General features: G+C 43.7%; 2 protein-coding genes across 4 annotated transcripts in view; both read left to right on the top strand.

Moving 5' to 3' along the window:
- The window catches only part of rassf1 (Ras association domain family member 1), a 28,731-nt gene extending 14,456 nt beyond the window's left edge, over positions 1-14,275 (top strand). Inside the window, exons 1-5 of one of the 3 annotated variants that reach the window (XM_031901127.1) lie at positions 7,530-7,907; positions 11,699-11,803; positions 12,805-13,099; positions 13,360-13,475; positions 13,570-14,275. In XM_031901127.1, the coding sequence (XP_031756987.1) occupies positions 7,746-7,907; positions 11,699-11,803; positions 12,805-13,099; positions 13,360-13,475; positions 13,570-13,716 (825 nt within the window). In that variant the 5' untranslated portion in view covers positions 7,530-7,745 and the 3' untranslated portion in view covers positions 13,717-14,275. Of the gene's footprint in view, positions 1-7,529; positions 7,908-7,932; positions 8,962-11,698; positions 11,804-12,804; positions 13,100-13,359; positions 13,476-13,569 lie in introns of those variants that run through there. The other 2 variants (XM_031901128.1, XM_018093674.2) reach the window with 2 other exon arrangements.
- A 3,519-nt stretch (positions 14,276-17,794) lies between these two features.
- On the top strand, positions 17,795-23,195 carry tusc2 (tumor suppressor 2, mitochondrial calcium regulator). The gene is made up of 3 exons (XM_002935621.5): positions 17,795-18,068; positions 20,887-21,007; positions 22,005-23,195. The coding sequence occupies exons 1-3, from the start codon at positions 17,935-17,937 to the stop codon at positions 22,068-22,070; spliced, it is 321 nt and encodes a 106-aa protein (XP_002935667.1). The 5' UTR covers positions 17,795-17,934; the 3' UTR covers positions 22,071-23,195.
- The last annotated feature ends 4,472 nt before the right edge of the window (positions 23,196-27,667 follow it).

Here is a 27,667-nt window from a genome sequence, read left to right as displayed (position 1 = left end):
AAATCTTACATCAGTCTATCTGTGTTGAACCCCTGAACATTGCCAGTCTGGGCCTGTTTCTAATGTTTTTCCTGAGAACAAAATTACGCATTTCCATCAGCAAAATTTTTTTTTTGCCAGTTTTTCGGCAAAACAAACCAGGTCAGATTCTCTCATCACTTGTCATCTGACAACTTCCTTCACAAAATCATGATCTGAAACTGACCAGCAGGTGGCGCTGTTGTAACAAAATTCATTCTTGTTGCCAGTACTTTATCCCTTAATATCCCAGAATAAAAAAAAAGTGCATAGTATAGTATTCTTGTAAATTTTACCTTCACTTATTTTAAAGTTTTACTTATCCTTTAAGCTTAATATGTGTTATTTTCTGATTTTTGATCCTTTCCTGCTTTTTAAATATAATTGTTTGTTGCCTGCTTCGACTCTCTTACCTGCACCTCAACTATGACTTTTTCCTCACTCTTGTCTGTTTATCCACCTGTCTTGTCTTCAGTTACCGGTAAATCAAACTGTTTGTCAATACTGCCACTCAAAGTTCCAGAACCCAAAAAAGGCTTTTGTGAAGACCAGAGTTAATAGGGGTTCCCTTGTTTCATGGGGGGTTTAGACTACTATCTTCTAGGGTTTATTCACTGACTAAACCATTACACTGGTATTTCCACTGCAGCATTTGGACCCAGTATTTCTGTGAAAAACGTGTAAATAGGAGACTTGATAATTAGAAACAGCAGTTGTTACTGGAGACCCTGGCACGGATATAGCTGTGATGTTCTGACTTGGCTCCGGGCTTGCAGTCATGCCCCCCAAGCCCCTGATTACACCCAGATGATTTAGCTGCCCAACCAGCTTTACTCATTAGATGACTAGGGACTTGCTGATATGAAAAACCTTGGGGCAGCTAAACCGATGGAACTCTGAAAGGGATGGTTCACCATCAGGTTAACTTTTAGTATGTTATAAAATGTCCTATTCTTAGCAACTTTTAAATTTGGTCTTCATTTTTTATAGTTTTCAAATTATTTGCCTTTTGCTTCTTTCCAGCTTTTAAATGGAGGTCACTGACTCCAGCAAAAAACTATTCCTCTGTGAGGCAACAATATTATTAATATTCTTACATATTACTTATTTTTCTATTTAGGTCCTCTTCTATTCCTATTCATGTTTTACTGTCAAACCATGGCCTGGTTGCTTGGTTAAATTTGACCCTAGCAACCAGAGAGCTGCCTAAATTCCAAATCGGAGAACTAATAAACAAAAAACGAAATAATTCAAAAATAGCAAATAATAAAAATGGAAACCAATTGCAAATTGTCTCGGAATTGGAATCTCTATATCATACAAAAAGTTATTGGAGAAGGAAAGGTAAAATCCCTGGGGGGTAAAAGATTACAAACACTGGGGGGGTGCCTAACATTTTGCCTCCCCTTTCCTTCTCATTTAATTTAAAGGTGAACAAGGACTTTAAAATACTATACTAATAAAATAATATATTTTATCTGAACCTCAGAAAAGATCATACTATTACAGATGCTTGCATTACCAAATGGCACAGGGGAGAAATAGGAATCATTGTGCAGTGATCACGTTATTGTCTTTATATTCCTTTACTTCAGATAATGAAGCACGTGCTGCAGTCACATTAGCACAAGGAACCCCCTAGACTGACCCTACAATGTACATTATTAATGTAATGCCCTGAAACAGTTTGTAGGCCTGTCTGTCAATAAGCAGGGTTCACATTACTGGGTCTGCGGCCTTAGAAATCTAATAGCAGTGGCTACCAGTCCTGGGGATGGGGTGGTAAAAGGACAGTTGTTTGGACACACAGAGTCCCATTCAGTCTTCAGTGGAAGGTAATATGGCCGGGGGCACGGATCTGCTGACATACATTTACAAGCTGGTGTAGCCCCCCTTTTTATTGTCTATTCAGATCTTCCTGGTGTAACTGTAGAGCCAGTTATCTGTTTGCTGTGAGTACAGTGTATGCTGACCTCCTCTAGCCCTAAGGTATTTAACCTCCACATCAATCACATTACTGGGGAGGATCAATGAATGGATGAATTCTTGTCACGGCTTCCCCAAAGCACCAGTGACACCTCTTTTGTACTGAGGTCAATCCCAAATCCTGTATAGTTGGGTGTGTCTGGGAATAATAGAATTGCTTTATTAGAAGGATATGGTCAGGATATCATTTACATTCTTCAAATAGTTTTCTGATTTGAAGTTAAATGCATGCTTAGTGCTGTGTAGTTTCCAGGTAGCCTTTGTAAGATCAATAGGTTGTTTTAATTGTTACTACATCTTCTGTAGCACTGTTACCATTGGCATAACTTCACAGAGTCATGCCCACTGAGCAAAATCCCACACTGGCCAATGCCAGCTAGATTCTGGCCTCTACTGCTGGTCACCACTTGAGCTACCAGGCCATCTATTTCTATGCCTAAAGCTGGCCATACACGTATCAATTCCGAACCAATGGTCACACGAAAGATCATTCCCAACCTCCACTGACGTTCAGGGCTGAATTGTCAAATCAGTTTTCAATGGCACCCGATCAAAATCTTTTAACCCGGACTATTGATGAGTCGACAGATATCCGCAGCCTTTTGCGATATCGGTCCCCATGTCAAGCCGCCATACACACACTGAATATCGTACGAAACGAGGTTTCCTAAGATAATATTGGTGCATGTATGTCCGGAGGGTTTCAGGGTAAAGACACACAGAGCTACTTAGCAGCTACAAAAATAGACAATGCTAATCATTTATTGCTAATTGTCTCTACATGTGTTTTAGCAGAGGTGGTTCTCTGTATTGGCTATGGCAGGGTATTTTCGGACAAGTCTGCTACTAAGTAGCTCTGTGTGTCTTCACTCTCACAGATACTGATGATACAGACTATATCAGGGATAGGCAACCTGTGTTTTCTAGACTCATCTTTTGCTTTGTAACTTCCTATAGTCACAGCTAAAAATCCATTTGGATAATTGGATTTACTAGATATAAATGTATGTATATATCTGCCATTATCTGCTAGCCTCAGGCAGGATGTCTGGTACCAGGACTTATAGCAGATTTCCTTCCCTAGGGACTGACCTTAGGGCAGAGGTGCTCTAGAGGATACTGTCAGCCAGGAACTATTAAAAGCAGGATGTTCCCACATCTGGTAGGTGATGAGCCCCTGGTTAGTGTGGCATAGTGTTACACACATATATCCTGCTTTACTCAAATATAAGGTTGTGCATGGTGTAAATATTGATAGGAGATTCTAAATGCATGGCTTGGTTGTCCAGCTAACACAGCTCCCAGCATCCATAGCAGCTGAAGATTCTGGCCAATAAGGAATAGTTTATAAATACCTAGGGGAACTAAGCATCCTTGCCCAGCTGATGTTTCTGTTCAATAAAGTATAGTGTATAAATACAGTAGATATTCTAATTCAACTTTTAAATCGTTTTAAAGTTATTTGTAAATGTAAAAGCAATATCTGTCTGATTGTTAAGATTTCCTCTATTGGTTCTGACTCACAAAAAAATGTTGCAAGCCAGCTGATTAACATACCTGGAGGAGAAGATAGTTTAAAACCCACTGAAAATGTTTAAAGGAAAACTAAACTTTAACAAAGAGGTGGAGTAGAAATGTTGCACATTTTTGGGGGGTTCTGCACCAGCCCAAGGCAACCACAGCCCTTTAGCAGGGAAGATCTGTGCCCCCAAAGATGCCCCAGTAGCTCCCCATTCTTTTCTGCTGATTCCCTGCACATACTCTGTGCTGCTGTCACTTACCTGAGCTTAGGGTCCCACTCACACTATACTGTATATATAGGATATAAATGTCACAATGAATGATTAGTAATTAATTCAGATTCTCTTTACATGGCAGTACAATTGCAGCCCTGTAGCATTAGCTTATATGACAGATGAACTTCATTTTTTGCTTGATAATCTGCAAAGACCTTGTGGTTAATAAATACTGTATACAGCAGACCCTGCTGTTACGGGGGACCCAGGCAAGAGGGGGGCCCGGACCAAGGGGTGTGCTGTATCCTAGTGCCCCCCAGCCCCTTACCCAGGAGGGCTGTTGGCACTGGCCCCTCCAAATATTGTTTTGCAGGGGTGCCCGGCATTTCCAAGGTGCGCTACTGCAATTACTCCTAAACTTCTCAACAGCTTCCCAGAACACACTGACATGTGCAGTGTCACTTAAGGTGGCCATACGCTAGAAGATTTGCTCGTTTGGCAAGGTCGCCCAGCGAGCAGATTTTCTCCCGATATGTCCACCTAAAGTGGGCAATATTGGGCTCATTCAATAGTTTGGCCCTAGGGTTAAACGATTGAATTACAATAACAGGCATAGGCGCCATTGGTTTGGGACCGCATCAATGAGCCATTGTGGTCCCTGATCCAATGGAAAACCAAACCTGCCCGATTGAGATCCGACCGATTTGATGCCAGATCTCAGTCAGGTAGGTCTATCTGGGGTGCCCATACACGGGCAGATAACATGCTAAATTGGTCTAAAGGAACCAAATCCAAGATGTGGAGCTACTGTGGACAACTTGGAAGCCTGGATCATTGCTGCAATAGATATGCTAAACCTTCAGGCTGGTGCACTTATTCTAGTATATACATTATGGCTATGATATGGACATTGCTGCCATCATAAGTTTATTTTAGGGTGAACTCCCCCTTTATCTGCATGGTGACATGAAAAACATGCAAGGTTAGAGTGAATAGCATCGGGCTGCACACTATAATGCCAAGTATCTTTCCCAGGGAAGAATGATTCTGAGTGCAGGCAGTGCAGCTGCACTTACCCCCCACCTCCCCCCCTTAGGGGATTCGGGCAGAAGAATTTTCTTGTGCTTTCCAGTATACAGTGGAGAGAGCTGGCCCCACCCATAGTTTTGCACCAGAGCCCTACAAACTCTTTAGGTCATTTCCCACATAGCCACCCCTCAGTGCCACATGAGAAAATCCTTCTGATCACAGAGATTAAACTGGCCCCATGGAATCCTACAGCCCAGTCTCTGACATGCGCAGCAAACAAATTCCAAAGGAAAAAATTCTCATCATCTTGTTAGATGTCAGTGTGCGCTTTTATTACTTTGTCTGCCAGTTGTACAGGATTTTAAAGACCCCTGAAAACCTTGCCATGTAACATTATTGAATTATGCCCAAGGGCAGTAGCCCATAGCAACCAATCAGATAAGTACATTTATAGGCTAAGTGCTGCTCAACCCTCACATCTATTGTAAATGTTAAAACTGGTTTATTCACCATTTTGTATATATTAAGTAAATTAACATGGCAGCTGAAATGCCTCCTACCACATAAACCTTTTGTAACTTGATATGCAATTTCATTATAATTTATACAGCCATCGGGGGTATTTCTGCTAAAAGGAAGGACGAAGGGCTGCTGTCCCAAGCAACTGAAGGTTCTACTTCTCACAGGCCAGGCAAATAGTACTGGTGCCTCAAGGCTACTTGGCCCAGTGCCCTGGCCGGCTGTATCGCCAAACCCCCCACTGCTCCTCATTCGTCTGTTTGTCCCTTGCCTCGCTATAGAACTGCCATTGAAATAGTGCCCCCGTCATAGTTGCAACCTAAGCACATGATCAGTGGAGTAACAATCGAGGAAGCAGACCCCGCAGTCACATGGGGGCCTTAGGATAGGGAGCTGGGACCATGGGTCTGCTTCCTCCATTGTTGCATATAAATCTCCACTACACTAGGAGAGCGGGCATGAGCTGGGATTTATGTTCAAGCAGGGAGGGGGCTACAAGTCACCAGGGGGCCGGGTGAGTCTACTTTGTGCTGGACCCCTCCAAAGATTTTTTTTGCAGGGGGGCCCAGTGCAAAGTTGTTGCACCACTGCACATGATTCTGCTGATTACCCATAGTCCCTGCCCTGTTCATGTTTTACAATAACGGACAGTAATACTCCAGATATTTCCTGGCTGCAGCACTTAGAGCTGAGGGGCCAGATTCAGGGACAGGTGGGCTATGCTGCGTCAGATTATTTTCCTTTTTTTAATTATCATTTATTTTTAAGGCTAAAGAAAATCAAAGTGACACCAGCCTTACAAACATGCTTATTTGCCTGCCCTGACCCCTGGCCAGTTTTTTGTTATGAAAGTACAACATAAGTAGAGTCCCTCAGACAGTACGCTCCTTACAACCCTTTGGGAAGGAGCGCGGTTAATTCAGTGTGCAGAGAAGCGGCCCAGTGCAGTAACATACACTCCTGACTGTAGCACCCACAGCCCCTCACTGACTCATACTCCCCATTCTTGTCCTTCCAGAAGAAAAAGCCTTGGCGAAGCAGTTTCATCTCAAGTAGGAAAATTGCTTTCCTGATTCCAAATGGCCAGTTGGATTCTACTCTGAATTCCAACATTTTGTCACTGTAATAAGCATTACAGCTAGCTAAAATTGTATCCAGAGACTTTTCAAAGCCCTCCAGACATGTAAATGGCCCCCAGTTTCCTTACTGATTTCTGAATGACATCATTTTTTATTTTGTGGCCCCCAGCCATGAATATAAAGAGAAGTTACTCCCCCCCCCCCTAAACTTCAGGAAAATACATTTTTTATAAGCACACATTGAAACACTGGAACTGGAGTGTCCATGTATCCCTTCTGGGCCCAACTAAGCCATGTTGTGGGTACCTTCTGTGCCCCTCCCCAGCAGTAGAAGGGTCAGTCTCCTCCATATCTACACCCCTACCTAGCACTGGAAAAGCAGTACAATGTCCAGCACCATGGGAGTCGCCCAATAAAATGCTGGCATGTATGAAGGCCCAGACTGGGAGTCAATAGGCCCAGGCAGCTCAAGTACACAGAGGCCCAAACATCCCCCCCAGCACAATAAATAGAGACTGTCTATGGCACCTTACAGCAGCCCCTCTGGCATTTGCCTGAACCCACAAATAAGCTCATAGAACCTGACTCAGTTTCTGAAGCCATATTTAAACTGGCGGAGAAACTCCCATCTCCACATGTCTTGCTGCAATTATCACAGCACATACGGGCAGATATCAGATTTTGGGGCAGAAAGCCACCTTCATGGGCGGTCACAGTTGCCCTTCATGTCACTGGCGGGTACTGAAGGGCGTTTCTCTCCCATGGCCGGAGGGACGTGCTACACCCGCCCAAGTCTCTCTGTGTGTGTAAGTGCCAGGCCATTGCCATACAGGCAGGGTTAGGCAGACGGGGTGCCACAAGGGACAGCTTCTCCCCAGGGACATACAAGGCATTGCTTAGACCCATATAGCGCAGCATTAGTCACAGTTCGGATAACTTTCCATGCCCCTATGATGCAGCACTGCCAGCAGGGCACCACTCCCGGCCGCACATGGTTGGCAGCAGCGGCAGTAGAGAGACAGCGCCTGTTCTATTTCAGGAGCGCACAGCCCCCACCCTGCCTCGGCTCCTCCCACACTCCCACCCTGCCTCAGCTCCTCCCACACCCCGGGCCAGTGATGAAACCTCTGTGGCAGGAAGTGGGTGTGAGCGGGCAAAATGAAGTCATAGCCTGCCCCATCCCCCCGCATTATCGCTCAGGGCATTCTCTGCTCCAATCACAGGGAGCCATTCCGATTTGTGTACATTCAACTGGAGCATCGTAAAGGGAGACTCACAGTGACAGGAGCGCCTGGAGAAAGGGCAAGTTATAGGCTGGGAGAGAGAGAGACAGGCGCGGTTACTCAGCTGCTGTACGGGATCTGCTAAAGCCGCTACTATGGGCAAGGGAGATAAGGGCACCCCAGCTTTCGAAATGACATGGGACAGCACCTCCAGCAGCGGCTACTGCAGCCAGGAGGAGTCCGACCCGGAGCTGGAGCTCTTCTACACTGCGCGAACATCGCTCTTCCCACGGAGAACTCCTGCTCGGCCCCCGCTGGTGAGGCGCTTCCACTCACACTAATGGGGGGGGCCTTATATGGCAATGTCTGGGTGCGATCAGGCACTGGGTAACTGGGTGACACTGACAGAACTGCAGGCATGGGAGTCAGCGCTGGGACTAAAGGGATGGGAGTCAGCGCTGGGCCTGAAGAGTTGGGTGTTAGTGCTGGAACTGAAGAGTTGGGTGTTGGTGCTGGAACTGAAGAGTTGGGTGTTAGTGTTAGTGCTAGGACTGAAGAGTTGGGTGTTAGTGCTGGAACTGAAGAGTTGGGTGTTAGTGTTAGTGCTAGGACTGAAGAGTTGGGTGTTGGTGCTGGAACTGAAGAGTTGGGTGTTAGTGTTAGTGCTAGGACTGAAGAGTTGGGTGTTGGTGCTGGAACTGAAGAGTTGGGTGTTAGTGTTAGTGCTAGGACTGAAGAGTTGGGTGTTAGTGCTAGGACTGAAGAGTTGGGTGTTAGTGCTGGAACTGAAGAGTTGGGTGTTAGTGCTGGAACTGAAGAGTTGGGTGTTAGTGCTGGAACTGAAGAGTTGGGTGTTAGTGCTAGGACTGAAGAGTTAGGTGTTAGTGCTGGAACTTTAGGGGTGAGAATAAAGAGTCAATGGAGGAACCTTAGGGATGGGAGTCAGTGAAGGAACTAAAAAGCTGGGTTTTACTGCTGTGATTTTAGGGATGGGAGTGAATGAAGCAACTTTAGGGATAGGAGTTATTGCTGGAACTTTAGGGATGGTAGACAGAGGAGGAACTTAAAAGCAATGGGTGATAGAACTTTTAAGATGGGTGAGTGGTGGAACTATATGGACAAGGGTGAGACAAAAGTACTGAAATGGGTGTTTGGACTACTTACAAGTACTATAACAATATAAGTGGGATAATAGCAGAGATGTCATTATAAAATAAGGACTATATTACTAACAAGGGGCAGGGGGTGAGGCCATTAATCAGTACTGGAATGACAAAGGACCATGTGGCAGTGCAGCTGTGGGGGAATGCAGAACAAGCTGTAGGCTAATGGCCATCTCTAGAGGAAGCTGCGGGCGGAATGTGCACATCGGTAGGTTTCGCTATGAGCAGAAGTTCAATTAGTAACAATACATGACTAATCACAGGAAATATTTATCCACTGAGAAACAATTACTCATGGCCACCTTCTTTTTTAGATGACCATAATACCCTGTGTTCTGTAAAGTAACCCTATTTACTGTCTTCTAATGTCAAGCACAGACCGGGCCCTGGTGATTCTACATATTCACATGTATACAAGGCAACCTGTGAGCCATTTCTCTTAATGCAATAATAAAGAGAAAACAAAGTGAAGGTGTATAGCAGTAGAACATGCACACTGGCATTTGTATGTATTTTATAAACCCTCAATAGAACTCTGCTGCACAGAGTAGTGATAATCCTGCCATTTCTGTTCATTGTCACAATAGTTCAGCAGCTGGAGGAAAATCTACTCTGGAAATCCCTATCTTTGCTTTCCCTTTATTACGTAATAATATTGTCATTTGGAAAGTAGCGCGCCTTCTGAGGGTGCATTGGAAATAACCTGTATGTAGCAGGGGGCAGTGAAACACAAAAGCAGTGTGCAAGTTGCACACAGAGATCCTTCATGCACAGGGTGTGTGCCGCATTTCCTTCCTCTCGGCCTTCCGGGACTTGCTGTTCCCAGGACTTGGAACAAGAACACTCCCCACCTTATCCCAAACCCTGCAGGTCTGGGTAGGAGCAGGCTTCTCATAAAGTACCGGATGAGCCCTTCTCCAGCCTCTTTCCTCCCCTTCGCTCCCCACCTTTCCAGTACCAGCCTGATGCAACGCTGACTAAACTGGGAGATTTAGGGAGGGAGGGGAGGGAGACAGGAGGAGGACATCATAGACAAACCGATTACAGGAATAAGTGCAAAGAGGAAGTCACAGCTCCATTTTGTCTTTAGTGCCTTTGTAGGATAGTTATTTGCCTCTGGATGTGGTTTTACAAGGCAGAATTAATGAGCCAGTAATGCACCCACAGCTTCTACAGGGTCTGCTTGGAGCCAGATGTTTTCATTAGGCATGCCTAGGGCTAGTTTATATATTAGAGAGAGCAAGATTGTTGCAATATACATGCAGGCCCTTTGTCTGACTGAGGCAGATGGATCTTACTCCTTTTTGAGTGTATTTTAACATTCATCCTATAGGCCACTGCCACTTCTGGGCTGAGGTACAAAATGGGCCATGGCATTTCATGGGCAGAAAGGTCCAAACAGCCCCACACAAGCCCAATACTAAGCACCAATCTGTGGCAACTCACAGCAGCCCCACAGGGGCTTTTGGGTAAAGAGTAACAAAACCTGCCTGATGTCTAGCGCCCTGATTGCTCTGAGCTTTCAACGTGGCCATAGATTACAAGATCTTGCCAAACAAGGGGATCTTTCCCCAATATGCCCACCTAAGGTGGGTGATATTGGGCTAATTAGATTGTTTGGCTATAGGCCAGAGATAGGAGCAGTCGGAGCGAGGAACACATCAATGAGCCAACGCAGTCCCCAGTCTGTCTAAAAAATCAAACTTTGCCGATCAACACCTGGCCAATTTTTAACCAGATATTGATCGGGAAGGGCTGTCGGGGGTCCCCAGATATGCTGCCAAATCGGTCTAAAGGACTCGAATCTGCAGTTCAAATCTGCCTGTGTATGGCACCTTAAGAAAAGACGTATTACTAACTAGAAAGGAAGCTGAGTCACATGAGAAACAGGAAATGAACATCTGCGTTTTGGTGCCAAAAGTGATTATTTTTCAAGATTTTTCCAATTCTGCTCTGTTTTAAACAGTATTACACAATGTCTTCTATCACTTTTTTTTTCATCAATTTGTAGTTTTTATTTACTGGTATCAGTTCGGAATTGTTCTAGAGCACTGATCCACAGCAACCAGTCAGTCTAGTGCAGTTAGAATAATACATTGTCTGGTTGCTATGGGTTACTGTTCTGGTACAATTGGAACTGTCTTTGTAAATTATCCTTTTCAGTTTGTTCTTTGTGACCTAAAGGCATTTCTTCTGACCCTATTAGATGTTTGTTGCTTCTGTTTTTGTTCTAGTAAAGGGTAGCAGATGAGCCCCCAGGATATCACTGCTGGCTTAAAGAGGTTGTTCACCTTTAAATTAACTTTTAGTATCATGCAGAGAGTGCTATTTTGAGACAATTTGGAATTGGTTTTCATTTTTTATTATTTTCAGTTTTTGATTTATTTAGCTTTTTGTTCAGCAGCTCTCCAGTTTGGAAATTCAGGAGCTATCTGGTTGCTGGGGTCCAATTTAACCTGGTAGCCAGGCAGTGGTTTAGAGGAGAGACAGAAATATGAATAGGGAAGAGCCTAAATAGAAAGACAAGTCATAGAAAGTAACAATAACAATAAAATTGTAGCCTCACAGAGCAATTGCTGTTGGCATCAGTGGCCCCCATTGGAAAGCTGGAAAAAGAGAAAGTCAAATCATTCAAAAACTTTAACAAATAAAAAATGAAGACTAACTGAAAAGTTTCCAAGAAAGGACCATTCTGTAACATACTACAAGTTAACTACCTTTTTAATGGAAATTCCGTTGGGCTCCTTCGCTCACTGCAGCACAGCTATTTGCCTGCCTGTAGTGCAAGGCTGTGCTGCCTCTCCATTTGCAGGTAGATTTGTGTTGTGGGGAAGGTGCTGCTCTATTGAAATCAGTTTTTCTGACTTTTGACCCTCCCTAATCCTTAAGCTTAAGGTTTTCAACATTAAATGGTTTATGTAATATGTGGTTTCTTTTTCTTACAGGACGAAAAGCCAGAAAAGCAGCCGCAGGCCCTGAGCAAGGCAGAGCTAGAACAGAAAATAAAGGCTTATAATTCTCAGATAAAGAGCAATCTCTTCATGAGTCTGGTACGTTATGAGTAATGCACAGACAGAATCCTCTCCTGTCTGTGATGCTGGTATGTGTGAATTCAGTAAGCACTCAGGGCAGGAATATTGTATTACTTGGCCCTCACATTTATTGGCTTTCACCAGTCACGTTTTGTAGTTTGAGTGCTCCGTAAGCCCCTCCAAGATGTTGCCTCCCTTTGTTCACTATGACCCCATTATAATTTATGTACCTTGAGCCCCTCTCTCTGTGTGACCGTATGTGTGACGAAGGGAAACCCTTTCCATTACAGAATCACTTGTGACACATATTGTATGGCTACTAAGAGAAGATTATACCTTGACAGACTGGTGACTGGGAGAAGAATGGATTGGCAAATAATATAACTGAGCAGGTCGCATTAGTCTTTGTTAACATATAACTGACAAAGATAAGCCATGACATGGCTGTGTGGCTATAGACTAATTGAGCTTGCCTGCAGGAGCCTGTGTGACAGTATGACTGACCGAATCCCTTTCCAGTCTATATGAGGGACCAAAAGAATCCTATCGCTGGTTTATTAGGAAGACTTTTTGTCTAACAATGTATTGGTGTACATTTTTCTGACAGAAAGAACCTAAATGTTCTGTGTGACAATGGTGGAGAGAAGCCCTTACTGTTGATTACTGCCTGTATGAAAATATGACTGCCAGAAGCCCACGAGTCTCTGTGACTGCCGAAAGAAATCCTTTCAGTACAAATGACAAATAAAAAATCTCTGCTGGACTTTATGGGGGTTATGTAATAAAAGGCAATACGTTTACCCAGGTGCAGTAACCCATATCAATTAATCAGCAGGTAGCATTTACTGGTCATCTGTTTAAAAGCAATCATCTTATTGGTTGTCGTGGGTTACTGGTCCTGGGCAAATTAGCACCTTTCATAACAAATGGGGGTATGAGTGACTGAGGAAAACTGTGTGTGACAGTATGCCTGACTTGGCATGAAGAGCAGACCACTAACCCACCTTTTTTTCTCACAGAACAAGGATGGCTCATTCACTGGATTCATTAAAGTTCAGCTAAAGCTTGTCCGGCCCGTTTCTGTCCCAGCTTCCAAGAAGCCTTCGTGTTTACAGGATCGGAAAGGTAGCGGCCGCTCTCAGCCAATCAAACGCAGGACCTCCTTCTACCTTCCCAAAGATACTTCAAAGCACCTGCATCTGAGCTCAAGGACGCCGGCTAGTGAGGTCATTCAGGCACTGCTGCGGAAGTTCACTGTGCTCGATAACCCCAGGAAATTTGCTCTGTTTGAGCGGACAGAACAGGAAGGGCAAGGTGAGGAAAGAGCATAGGGATCAGTAACAATGTTGACTAAAACCATTAAATATGAATATGTAATTGGCACCTACAGCCTGTACATGCCTCATGCCAATGTCCCTTCTGGTTTACCTTCCCCATAGAAACTCTTTTTTCACGTCAATGTAGCAACAGTGAGTCTGGCATTGGCACAAGGAGGCAATGGGTGCCAATTACAAATTAATATTAACTTGTCTTGCAGGGGATAATAAATGTCTAACCCTTATGCCTCCCTACAGTGTCCTTGAGAAAGTTAACGGATGAAGAGGAGCCACTGAAGCTGCGTCTTCTCTCAGGGCCATGTGATAAAACTCTGAGTTTTGTGCTTAAGGAGAACGAGACAGGAGAAGTCAATGTGAGTTATTCTATTCCCTCAGCATTTCTCATTGTACGGTTTTTATATTGTTTGTTTTTCTACATCTTTCACACATCTTCCTGCTTTGTTATAGTGGGACGCATTCAGCATGCCGGAGCTGCAGAATTTCTTACGCATTTTGCAGCGTGAGGAAGAAGAGCACATGCGTCAGATTGTGCAGCGTTACACCCGTTGCCGGGAGAAGATGCAGGAAGCACTGGCATCCCGCACCCCTGGCTGATACATCCATCTGACTCCACCAAAGAGGAGAGCATGAAGACAGTGAGGCTGAGGCTAAAAACGCAAGCACGGTGTGACTGAGACTGAGTGCTGGGTGAAGCACTTCCTGAAGTGCATGGGAGAGGGGGTGAGCCTCCCTGGGAGAGATGTGAGTGAGCGCATAAGAGAGTGTGTCTGTGTGGAACACGAGATACTGCATGTGTTCCTGTGAGAGATGCACAATATGAAGGAGGCTGATTGGTGACACTAAGGATGCCATTTATCACTTGCCAAGCTGCACAGAGTATTCAGAAGCACTAGTGTATGCACTCTGCTGCACGCTTTGGAGTCTCTGATAAATCAGCCCCTTCAGAAAAGCGAATGCTGGATATTGACATCTTGGCAGATTCTTGTATGTTTAAATCAGGGCCCCTATATGGCAGAGCTGATGTCACTACATAGTTATACCGGTTCCGCCTTTACAGGAGCGAAGTGACACGGTGTTTCCCTGCCTGTGGTGCCTGCATTGTGTGATCTAGCTGTGCTTTTGCACATGCAACACATAAAGAGTTCTGCTTTAATACGTGTTTGTTGTGTCAATTATTTACTGACTGAAATGGGTGTAATGCACGAGAAATGTTTTATTTATATGTTAGGAGATATTTTTGTCACAAAATTATTTGTGTGAGGCATTATGGTGGTGGGCCCTACCCCATACAGCTGCAGCTGGGCATCCCCCTTTTAACATCATATCTACAGGCTTTTTTTACTCCACTTTAAGGGCTCTGGCACACGGGGGAGATTAGTCGCCCGCGATAAAACTCCCTGTTCGCGGGCGACTAATCTCCCCGAGTTGCCTACCCCTGCCATCCCACCGGCGAACATGTAAGTCGCCGGCGGGATGGCAGACGCGGCGGCGCGATTTCGCGCAAATCGCCGAAAAAGACTCGCGAGTCTTTTTCGGCGATTTGCCCGAAATTGCCCCGCCGCGTCTGCCATCCCGCCGGCGACTTACATGTTCGCCGGTGGGATGGCAGGGGTAGGCAATTTGGGGAGATTAGTCACCCGCGAACAGGGAGTTTTATCGCGGGCGACTAATCTCCCCCGTGTGCCAGAGCCCTAAAGGATAAGTAAGCCTTCGATTTTAAAATCCACCAAAATTACTCTATACAGCCCCCAGAATATACATATCTCTTTCCCTGCATGCAGATTTATTCTTTTTCACTATTACAAGCAGCTGAACTGCTGTTCTCTTACATTTGTCTAGCGTGAATCTCCACCCCCTTGTGTCTTCTGAGCACTCCTTCTCTTCGACTATAAAGACCTCAAAGAGGTACCCACTGGGCATGCTCACAGGCTCTGCTCCAATTAAAATCAATCAGGCATGCTCAATAGGCACCTCTTTGAGGTCATCATAGAGACAGAAGGATTGCCCTGAAAGCAAAAGTGATAGACAAGGAAGTCAGTAAGAGAACTTCAATTTCAGTCAGGCTAATATGACTTATCAGATGCAGCTTTCATATTGAACCAACATGCATTTAAAGTATTTAGGCACATTAATAAATAATCACTGAAGCTATTTACATGAGTACACTGCACCTTCTAGACCACAGGCTATCTAATACATTTTCAGAAACAGCAAGGACTTAAAAGGGGTTTTTCACCTTAAAATTAACTTTTAATATGATGTAGGGCTTGATATTCTGAGACAGTTTGCAACTGGTCTTCGTTCTTTTTTTCAGAGGGTAGCTGGTTGCTAGAGTTCAAATTACCCTAGCAACCAGGCAGTGTTTTGAATGAGAAGTTGGAACATGATAGGAGATGGGCTGAATAGAAAAATAAGTAATAAAAAGTAACAATAATAAAATCGTAGTCTCACAGAGCAATAGGTTTTTGGGTGCTGAGGTCAGTGACCCCCTTTCAAAAGCTGGAGTCAGATGAAAAGAGAAATAAAAAAAATTAAGACAAGTTGAAAAGTTGATTTTATAACATACAAAAAGTTACCTCAAAGGTAAATTACCCCTTTAAATAGACTGCTGAATCAGTAAGTGGATGGGAAATACTGATGGCTATTTTAGTGTAAAGTGAGATAAATAAGGAAGCACACACAGACAATTACACACAGCAGCCATTCCTGATAGCCTTTTCCTTCACAAGATGTGCCACCAACTGCTTCCGCGCAGGGGGCCCATTTACAAATTCTTGGGCAGCTGACACTGGTGCCGCATGGATGAGCTCTGTAACGATTGTGTGTAGGTTGCCCTTTGCAAAATAGTTTTGAAACACAATCAAGGGTACAGCTAATATAAACAGCAAGAATATCTACACAAACCCTGGGAGTTTTTAGACACAGTTGGTATGAACAGCTGCCAGTCTTTAGCCCTGCATGGGGGGTCTGTAGGATTACCAGCAAACAGACACACATGAAATTTGTCACAGCCCTTATGATTTTACTGTAGAAAAGCCAGCAACTTGACACTCCTGCATCATAATTTGTACCTTTTCACATTGCTGGCCAAATCATTATTTACTCATATCACCACAGAAGAAGGGAAGCTTGGAGCCCCCAGCTGAGACAAAACAGTTTGTATCCAGCAATGTTGGCCTCATGGGAATAATTAGAGTGAGGGAATTTTACTATGGTGAGCTCTGATTTGACACGTTGATAAATCTGCCCCATAAAGTGTGCCTGAGGAGTTTGCATAGGCTGCAGCTATTAACTTGACATGTCCAACTGGAGGCCTAGGTGCTTGATATGGTCCTTCATGAGATATAATGTCTCAGTAAATCTTATGCCTCCATAATTCTTCTCTGTTACATTACTATATCAACATGACAGCTATTTTTGGAAAGTATGTGGGTACATTTGGCACAATTGTAAAAGCACAGATAAAACACAGGAGCAGTCCACTGCGAAGCCCTCTGTATAAACAACCCCCACTCCTGCTGCAGTTTGTTTGGTTGTAAGATAAAGAGCAGTTGATAACACAGAATTGTGCTTGTAAGAGTCAGGAAGCAGAATGTGACATTAGTTTCAATTTCACGTTTTGCCCTGTTAAGTGCAATAAATAACAAAACCACACATATTTCCTAATTAAAACAACAATTTTAAAGTATGTACAGTACATGCCCTATTCATTGAACTCAGGTTAAAAATGGTATACTGTGCTTTACTGTACGGTCGCTTTATAATTGGCAGGTATGGGTGATGTGCCTTTACCCTCCAGGGTGGGATGGTGATCACTAAACACAAGGACTGATCTGTGTGCTGCAATGGCATGGGGTTTTGATGGAATGGAGTATGACTGGGGGCATGAAACTTTTTTTACTTTAATCAGGGCCCCATTCTGCTTTATTGTCATGGCCCATTTCCCAGGGCAGAGCACTAATATCTAGAGGGCCCTGCTAGGAAACATGATGCCCCATGAAGCTACAGGATGCCCAACATTGCCCTGCTATAACCCTAAATGGAACTACTGGTTTCTAAATGCAGTATAAGTGCTGAAAATATATTTATCTACCCCCACACCCTGCACTGGATAGATAGAGGATTTGTGGGTCAGTTCTGTGCTTTTCAATGGATTGGGTACAATACTTTTAGGTGCAAAGGTTCTACAGATTAGGTGAGTGGGGCTTATATCAGGGTGACTTCTGAATTATTGAATTTTAAGCACTGGGGCCGGGCCTAACACACTGGCACCCCATTCGCCTTTCCTTGTCCTTTAGGGCAGCTGCTATTTCTATAGGCCTTATGCAACATTTGTTTAGGGCACCGTCTCACTTTCTAACAAGGTTACTGATAGACAAGGGCATTCCTTCAACGACAGCGTCAATAAATAATACGCAGTTCTTTCTCCCATTCTTACTCTACTCGAACTTCACTCTGGCCTGTCAAAACAATCTGGTGATGATTGCCCCTTCCCAACATGGGCCGGCCAGCTAGTCAGGGCACTGTCACAGAGAGTCTGACCATTACTTGCCCGTTCCCTAGCTCTATACACGGCACTTTGCCCACATAGTACACTCTGGCCCATGTGCTTCCAAGTCCCCGCCCCCGGCCGATATACAAGTGCTGATTGGCTGCCGCTGACCGGAGCGCGTTTGTTCGCCGGTCATGTGACGAGTTCACGCTAGGAAGTGACGTAGCCGTGGGACGGCGTTAGTGTGACAGACGTACCAGTGGAGCTTGGGTCTGACCTGAGGAAGGATTGTGGGGCTGAGGCAAAATACCTGCCCTGTCATGGGCGGCAGCGCCTCCAAGGCCCGAGGGCTGTGGCCTTTCTCCTCAGCGGCAAGTGAGGCGCCGCCAGGCAACGCGGAGCAGAGTCTGTCCCGTATGCGGAAGGCCACCCCATTTATCTTCACCCGGCGCGGGTGAGAACTGATAATGAGGCCGGGAGGGGGAGGTGCTGCGGGAGCAGCTGCTGGGGTGGAGGGCAAGTAGTGCAGGGGAAGCAGGGGCCTGGCCTGAAACTGTATATAAATAAATGATGAGAGGCAGCCTGAAGCTGTATTAGTGCAACCCTGTGAGGCTCATGCAAGTGTCTGGGGTAGGGCTGAATTAGTCTGTATGTACAGTGACTATTCTGTATATAGAGAGACTATTCTGTATATAGAGAGACTATTCTGTATATAGAGAGACTATTCTGTATATAGAGAGACTATTCTGTATATAGAGAGACTATTCTGTATATAGAGTGACTATTCTGTATATAGAGAGACTATTCTGTATATAGAGTGACTATTCTGTATAAAGAGAGACTATTCTGTATATAGAGAGACTATTCTGTATATAGAGTGACTATTCTGTATATAGAGAGACTATTCTGTATATAGAGTGACTATTCTGTATAAAGAGAGACTATTCTGTATATAGAGAGACTGTTCTGTATATAGAGAGACTATTCTGTATATAGAGAGACTATTCTGTATATAGAGTGACTATTCTGTATATAGAGAGACTATTCTGTATATAGAGTGACTATTCTGTATATAGAGAGACTATTCTGTATATAGAGAGACTATTCTGTATATAGAGAGACTATTCTGTATATAGAGAGACTATTCTGTATATAGAGAGACTATTCTGTATATAGAGAGACTATTCTGTATATAGAGAGACTATTCTGTATATAGAGTGACTATTCTGTATATAGAGTGACTATTCTGTATATAGAGAGACTATTCTGTATATAGAGAGACTATTCTGTATATAGAGAGACTATTCTGTATATAGAGTGACTATTCTGTATATAGAGTGACTATTCTGTATATAGAGTGACTATTCTGTATATAGAGTGACTATTCTGTATATAGAGTGACTATTCTGTATATAGAGTGACTATTCTGTATATAGAGAGACTATTCTGTATACAGAGAGACTATTCTGTATATAGAGAGACTATTCTGTACATAGAGTCACTATTCTGTATGGAAGCCCACAGCCAGTACCTGCAAATATGCACCAATAGCTTGTAGCTTGGTGCTTTCCAGCTAGCCCTTTAGTGGAGCCTGGGAAATGTAGTGCAGCTAGGAGGACAATGCACTGTATTACCATAGAGAGATAAATACACAAGTATTCCAGTAAATATGCTCTAAGGCGTTAGCCTTCACTATCAGTCTTGCTTAAGGGGTCCAGCATTTGGTCCGGTACTTTCTTAGCTCATACTGAGGTTACGGATATTTACATGTTGTTATATCTGCCTTAGCTTTAATAATATATGGGCCAGGATACAAATGCTTCACCCTCACTGGGCCATAGTCTGGGCTTTTAGTTGTATCTAGGAGAGCAAGCAGGCAGTCTTCCCAAATCTCAGCCTTATTGGCCTTCATGGCTGGATACCCCTGCTACTGCTCCATTCATCTTTAAGGGTGACAATCTGCCCTGTGTGTCCTTGCCCAAAGTATGTAGACCCAGGTTGCCCTTGCCCAAAGTAGGTAGACCCAGGTTAGGAAGTATGTTTCCAGACAAGCTCCCCTAATTACTGATAAGCTTTGTAATTAAGATGCTATCAAGGAAATAAGTGTTGAAGGCTGCCTGAAAACATGTAATGGTTAACATTATGTCAGATGTTGGTAGCTGCTGTGGCCTCAAACATGGGCCAGGTATTCTGCACAAGCTGAGCTCTTATGTACTAAACAAGTAACTTGCATGTACAACTGGTTTGAAGAATCCCACCCTTAAGCCCTGAGGTCTCCTTTTTTAGGTTTAAGCCCCCACATGGGTCCAACATTTGTCCAGGAAAAGCAAGGTAACATGTTGGGCTGGCCTGCCAGAGTGTCTGTTTATGAGGATCCCCAGCCAAGAACAATTCATAACAACTATTCTTATTTTCTGGCTAGTGCCCCCTAGAAAGGCTGACATTGAAGGCCCACTTGTACACTGTGCTAAATATAATAGGTATCTCATAGAGTGGGACCAAAGAAACCCAGTCTGACACTGGTTACAGAATTATAAAATCTTTGTTGGCAGTCACCCTGCTTTGGCTTCCCCCCAAATTTTCTTTGTGCACTCGTTTATTCTCTGTTGTCGGCCAGCCCTATTCCCCCATTCTCAGGCAATGAATCTTATTTCACCCTTTACTTTCTTTCTTGGTTTGAGATGCAAGATGTTGCTAGTGAAGCCCTGTATTTTTCTCTCTACCTCCATCTGACTTACCAACAGCCATTTGGTAGTTTAAATTATTGTTCCTGTTGCAAAATCCTGTAGAACATAATTACTTTAGGTTATACATTAACCAGCTTCTGTTAAATGGCCTTTACTCTGCTGCTGACTTAATTGTCTCTCATGTCTCCTCATTGCTAAATATACTAGGCAGAGCACCCTCTGGCATGGAAATGCGTCAGGTCCTGACTGGGATTCCAAATAGGCCCTGGCATTTCAAGTACACAAACAGCACTCCCCCCACCCCACCCACTAGCCCAATAAATAGTGACTGTCTGTGGCATCTTACAGCAGCCCCTCTGGCATTTGCCAGAATCCACAGATTATCAGTCCAGGCGTGGAAGTGGTTCTCAGACAGTAATGCTGTATTATTTTGCTGTAATATTCAGCTGTAATGTTCTTTGCTTATTTGGTGCAGGTATATGATGTTATGAACCCAGTCCCTTTTACCTCTCACCCCAAGCTTTTATTCAGCATGCTGTCTGATGTGCATGAGTTTTACACCTTGGTTGATCTCCCTTTTCACAGCTCTATGTATTTTGATGAGGATGGAGATCTGGCACATGAATTTTATGAAGAGACGATTGTGATGAAAAATGGACGAAAACGGGCAAAGCTGAAGCGAATTCAAAAGAACTTGAGACCTCAGGTAACCAGAAATGCCTTCAGAGGCTTCGTACATAAAGGAGGAACTGTGCATAGATAGAAAGAAATGAAAAGAAAGAAAGCCAGGCTGTGTATTGTCTTTAACATGGTGCTATTTATGATCTGCCTTTATTTGTATGAGTGATATGATTGTATGTTTGATATAGCCCCTTTGCAAGCTGAAATCATCTTTTCAGTATTTCAGGCTTTCTTGCCCTGTTATTGTAACCAAAATGTGGGGCAACTCACAACTCTTCCTGCTCTGGATGTCCCTGGGTATTTTTAATTATGGTACCCCATGTAACAGCAATCACCTAATCTTTCTAGACCTCCCCCTTGCCCTTACTCTAATGGGCAGCAAGGTACTAATGTCAATAGCAAGTCTCGGCATTACCTGAACTAGCTAGCATGGTGTTGCAGTCAGGTACAAGTTACATGCTATTGCATGAGGGGCAAGGGGTGAACACCGGCTGCCAAAAAAAAAGGTTACCTTACACAAAAGTACTTGGGTCTATCTGAGGTTTTCCTTGTCTTTTTTATTAAAATTTATTAAAATGGCTATACATTGCAAGCTTTTGTCAGGCAGCATGTCTGGGTTTGAACATACTGCCTGGGCAGGGCAGTTTTATAGACCAATATACAGTCCTTTCATTGTAGCTGGTGTGTCCAAAATTCTAGACTGGCCTGTGACTGGCAGGCTGCTGTACTCTCTCAACCTAACAATTATTTTTCATTCTTGCTGCAACGGCTTGTACCTTGCTTTCCGGCATCTGGGCATTACAATCACTGACAATTGCTCTGCCGGAAAGCCTTTTTTGCAGTTGTGCCACAGGGTGAAGGTTTATATTACAGCCCCAGTTCCTTTTAAGTGTTAATTTCTTCCCCAAAGTACCTACTACTATGTTAGTGGCATGTTTTGGAATATACACATATTTGTTCCAGTAGGTTGTAATCATTTGTTGTCAACATACATTAATACCTTCCTCTTTACTTTCTATTAGGGCATCATCAGGTTAGATCATCCATGCCTCCATGTGGACTTTCCGGTTGTAATATGCGAGGTCTGACGATGGCTGACAACCGCTGCCTGCCATGTTGTTCCCTCTTCTACCAACCTCTGTGCCCATTGCTGTGCTCCTGAGATAGGGAGCAGGAGGAGAGTAATGGGAAAAACACAAGGACAGTCCCATACAGAGACTTTAGTACTGTCTGTGCAAAGAAGTGACTGAAGATGTGTGATAGAGACAGGACTTTCACACTTCACTGCTGTGGGGCACATGGCCTTTCTTACAGGATCACTCCTAGGGTGTGCTGTAGAGCTGCTACTAAGGAATTTCCTGTATCCAGTGGGTGTAGTTGGTGTTTGCCACCCCTTATGGTTTTTTGCTAACCAGAAAAGAGGTGCCTGTACCACCAGCCTTCCTTATTGCTGCCAGGGAGAGTGGTTCAGGTTCATAACCTTTCTGTCCTAAGTAGATCAGGCGCCAGCACATTAATACTTTCTGCACTGCAGCAGCCTTCTCACAGGTTCACCAAAACCTTACTCCCTGTAGTACTCAGTGGGTTTCTGAAACCCAGCACACATGTCTCGCGAGGAGTATGGTTACAGCAACAAATCAGGGATGTCCAAACTGTGGGTCCCCAACTGTTGTGCAGCCACAGAAGGCTGCTGAGAGCTGCAGTTTAACAACAGCTGGTGATCTGCTGGTTTTACATCCCTGTCTCACATGGTAGATTTTTATTTTTCTTGCATTAAATTAACTATATCATAGCTGCCTAGTTCCACAGATGCTGTCTTCTGCATCAGTCTGCTCGTACTTGAGTGTATCAAGCACCAAGTGACAAAATGTGATGTATAGTAGGATTCTGTTGACGCACACCTAGCAGCTCACTGCACTGGGTAGGAGCATTCATTGTTTTCTGTACAAGCAATGCAATGGATCTCTGGCAGTTGGCTTGGCCATGGGAGATTGCGCTAGGATTATCAAGCAAATAAGTGTGTATGTGAAACTTGCTCTATATATGTTAATTTATTACCTTTTGTGTTTTTGTTTGTGTCCTGTATGCCTCATGTATTGTCTTTGCCTTGGTCTCACTGTTGCGCCTCACACAGCTTGTGTAAGAGACTCCGCAGGAAAATACCAGGTGCACAGAATACATATCCCCAATAAAATCCATCTTTGTAATACTAAGGATTTTCTCTTTGTTGGGAATACAAGGCAGGTGTTCAGGTCATTCTCTTGGGATTCCAAGTAATCATACACATACACTAGTGATTAAAGTCTTAATACAACACCTATGTTTAAAAACAGCCCAGTAAATTGGGATTGTATCTAAAATGTGTTGTATTTAAATATTAAAAGAATTAAAGTCTCTCGCTGGCCCCTTTCTGTCCCTAAAATAAAACTGAATATGCACTGGTGTATGTTCATTTAGCATTCGCATAGAAAACCTATTGCATGGTGGACTCCAGTATTTTCTATGGGCAGTGTGCCCACTGAGACACAGAACACAGTGCTTGCCCAGTTTTATCTGTTTCTGTGCACTCCTTGGGTACAGTGATGCATTTCTTGGGCAGTTGAAAGCAGAAAAATCCACCGTACAGTAATAAATACCTGTGTGTAAGAGCTCTTATGGTAAAGGCACATAGGGTAGGGTTTGGCCCCTAATTGGCCACTGTCCCTGAGTTAAATTTAAAGAGCAGCAGTTATGTTAATTCTAATTTTCTACTGCCCAACTTGTGCCACAAGGATACACAAAGATTACCAGCAAGCTGAGCAGGATGGAAACATACACAAGGGTTGAATAAATGCTGTGAATATCTGATGTAGCTGAAAGAGATCGGCACCCAGACACTACAATCTGTGAGGGTGAGAGACATGCAGAGCGAGTCAGTGCATAGGTGTTGTAGTAGTGCTGCTTCACGTAGGAAGAGTTTCCCAGGACACTGTTTGGCACTGTTTGATATATGCATGATAGCAGAGATTTAGGCCAAGGTTCACTCTGTCAACTCTTGCCAACTGATTGCTTAGAAGCCTTAGAATGAGCTCATAGTGATAATGAGAAGATTATTATTACAATGATATGATTCCTGTTGGAGGTAGGAAGGCTCCATTCTAATCCCGACATGTCTGTATAGATGGGTTGTATTACCCCTGCTAGACAAGGAGGTAGGACCTATAACACAGCCAATTGAAACTAATCATGACCTATAATACCACCTGACTTCCTCCTCACCACTGGCATACATTTACCATAGCTTTAAAGGAACTGATTTTAAACTACCTTGGGATGGGAAACCCTGTACTGACATGCAGGGACTGGAAGAAAGGTAAGTGAAATTCTCTCCATGTCAGTACAGATGGGAAGTACCAAAGCCATGCCCCCAAAACAATAAGGGGTGGGGAAAAATAACATACAATAAAACCAACAGATGCTGGCAAGGCCATCATCATAGAACAGGGAAGTTAATATAAAGTGTCATCCCTGAAAATGAGAGAAGAACATGGCACAAGCCATAAGTACATGGATGACATGCCCTAAGATACAGTAAGGGGCAGATTTATCAAAGCACGAGGACCACGATCATGAAAAATTTGTATTTTTTCTAAACTTTAGAACTGTTTGTACTGTTAACAATATTATAATTTAAAAAGTACTACTTTTTCGTGATACGTTCGTTATTCCACAAAAAAGTCGTACTTTTTGTACTTTGCTCAACAATAATGCAAGTTTCAGAATTCATTCAAGCTTGGGTATCGTGATTATCTTTTGGGCAGGTTGGAGCTGCAGAGTGCCATTGAGTCTATGAAAAGCTTCCAAAATCGTGCATTGAAGATTCAAAGTCAGAAAGGTTTTTGCACCGTTTGCGATCGTCCGGATAAATTCGTAACTTTCGGATCGCTACCATGATTTTTCGTACTAGCACTAAAAGAATTTTCGTAACATTTGCGAACACCAGAAATTATTGTTATTAATACAAATTTTTGGCAATCGACAGCGCCGGATTTGTATTCCGTGCGCCCCTAGGCCGTCCCTCCCCTCCTCCCCGAGCGCGTGAATCCCCCCCCGCGGCAGCAAGTGCGCATCCGCAACCAGTTGAACTAACATACGGAGCAGTGGGGAGAGGTCCCCATTGCTCCGTATGGGGGCAAAATTTAAAAATGTTGTTGCGGCGGGGCAATTTCTGCCACCCTAGGCCCGGGCCTTTGTGGCCTCTCCACAAATCCGGGCCTGCCAATCGGACTTTGATAAAGCTGCCCCTAAGCGGCTGATCCCATAACAGATTAGAGGTGCACATACAATATGGTTGCCAACACATAAAACCCCAGCTGGGAGGAATCTTCTGCCAGCAATGAGACACAATGGAACCCTGGTACCAGCCAGCTCACTAGTGTAACCACCCTAGAAACCAGCAGGGCCAGATTGTCCACTAGAAGATTCGTATTCACTGGATTCAGGCTTTGTTATACCTAGCCCATAGCCATACCATGGCCCTTTTCTTCCAAACAAACTGAACACGTACATCCCATGTCACGATCATTTAAGCAACAATTCCCTAAAGCCTCACAAAACCCTTTTTTTCAATACCTGGAGTTGCTAATGAAACCATTAAAACACAAAAATGTTATGGGGAAAAAATGGCAAATGCTAATGACATTTAAATTATTGATAAAGTTACACGTTAGAAGCTTAGATCAGTCTGTCAGATGTCTGGAGATCTCAGGATACTCCTTAAATATAACAAAAATACACAAAGGAGGTTGAGAGAGCAGTCCAAGGCTAATCGCGTATAGGTACAATACAGTGGTACAACTGATCTGCCCAATTTTACTACAAACATACAAACGGAGTCGATCAGTGCCCGTTCCACTTGCACACATACTAAATTACTAACAGGACCAATGTGCATGGATCACTCTGTTCTTTTGTATGTTTATAAGAATAACAAATACTGAAATTATGGACATTTGTAATAACAAATCAGTCACACTGAGTAGACCTCCATAAATAGCAGTAACACGTGACTGTCACTAGGTGACACTGTAATACAGACAGTTGCAGAGATAACAGTGGCGTGCAGCAACTGGAAGTGCAGTTTGTTACTGATCATATATTCATAAAGTGCCAATATTTTACTTAGTTCCTTATAATACAGACCATAATAAGGCAAATCACTAGAATGCTGCAAACTAGAACAAATGTCCGGAGGGCCCCGCTCATGAGAGCCTACACTTTCCCTTGTACCCAGAGATTTATCAGTTTATAAATCAGCCCTTCCTCCTTCGGTTATTGGCTTATACCTCTGCACTTGGATACTGCATGTTTGATGAAGAATCTGGTTTGTACTTATTTTCTGGAATTCTAAATGTGTATTTATCAACCTGTGCACAATGCGTTACACAAAAAGTGTGAAATAAAAGTACTATTTATCAAGTTGTGTTTTTCTTGTTGCTCTTGATTTAATTCTCCATTACCATTTGTGAAATCAGAAGGCAGAATCCATTACAAAGGGTTGTAAAGGCATGTATTTATGTACTCCAGAAATGTCCAGAGCCTGTGTAACCCATTCAAGTCAGTGTAGCTGAGGAGCAATTTTGTATCAAGTGGTGCAATGCATCAACAGGTTGAATATATAAAGGTGTGTATTCTAATTTACTATAGAAATTTACACCAAGGGGCTCATTTATTATGGTGTAGAGAATACACCAAACATCCAGTCAACTCTTTAGCCCACCAAGAACTGGTAAATATGATAACTTAGCTGTAAATTAGCCCCACTAAGGACCAGTATAATAAAGTAGCACAGGGTGTAAGTTAATGGGCATTACACATTTCTCATATGCTGAATAATTTTTTTTGGTTAACATTTACTATGTGTCCGGCAGCTTGGGACTTGATTCCCTAAGCAGGAGGCGTCTCCATTTTTTATTTAGGAAGCCTCTTGATTCCCTAAGCAGGAGGCTTCTTCATTCTTTATTCAGGTAGCTTCTCAATTCCCTATTTAGGAAGCTTCTCCATTCTCTATGCAGAGAGCTTCTCCATTTCCTACGCAGGAGGAGGCTTGTCCATTCCCTTTAGATGAAGCATATCCATTCTCTATGCAGAAGGCTTCTCCATTAACTTTAGAGGAAGCTTCTCCATTCCCTATTTAGGAGGCTTCTCTGTTCCCTATGCAGGAGGCTTCTTCATTTCCTTTAGAGCAAGCTTCTCCATTCCCTATGTAGGAGGCATCTCCATTACCTTTAGAGCAAGCTTCTCCATTCCCTATTTAGGAGGTTTCTCCGTTCCCTATGCAGGAGGCTTCTCCATTCCCTATGCAGGAGGCCTCTCCATTACCTTTAGAGCAAGCGTATCCATTCCCTATTTAGGAGGCTTCTCTGTTCCCTAAGCAGGAGGCTTCTCCATTCCCTATGCAGGAGGCCTCTCCATTATCTTTAGAGCAAGCGTCTCCATTCCCTATTTAGGAGGCTTCTCTGTTCCCTATGCAGGAGGCATCTCCATTCCCTATGCAGGAGGTATCTCCATTCCCTATGCAGGAGGCCTCTCCATTCCCTATGCAGGAGGCGTCTTCATCACCGAATAGGGCATGGACAAGCCTCCTGCATAGGGCATGGACAAGCCTCCTGCATAGGCAATGGATAAGCTTACTGTATAGGAAATG

Source organism: Xenopus tropicalis, chromosome 4 (assembly GCF_000004195.4).
Source record: "Xenopus tropicalis strain Nigerian chromosome 4, UCB_Xtro_10.0, whole genome shotgun sequence".
In the NCBI taxonomy this organism is placed as follows: Eukaryota; Metazoa; Chordata; class Amphibia; order Anura; family Pipidae; genus Xenopus; species Xenopus tropicalis.
Note: the sequence above shows the minus strand (reverse complement) of the source record. Positions and strands in the feature narration are given on the sequence as shown.

Coding starts and splice junctions, on each gene's coding strand:
- tusc2 (XM_002935621.5), top strand. CDS start 17,935: ATGGGCGGCAGCGCCTCCAAGGCCCGAGGGCTGTGGCCTTTCTCCTCA. Junction 18,069..20,886: donor TTTATCTTCACCCGGCGCGG/GTGAGAACTGAT, acceptor CCCTTTTCACAG/CTCTATGTATTTTGATGAGG. Junction 21,008..22,004: donor AAAAGAACTTGAGACCTCAG/GTAACCAGAAAT, acceptor ACTTTCTATTAG/GGCATCATCAGGTTAGATCA.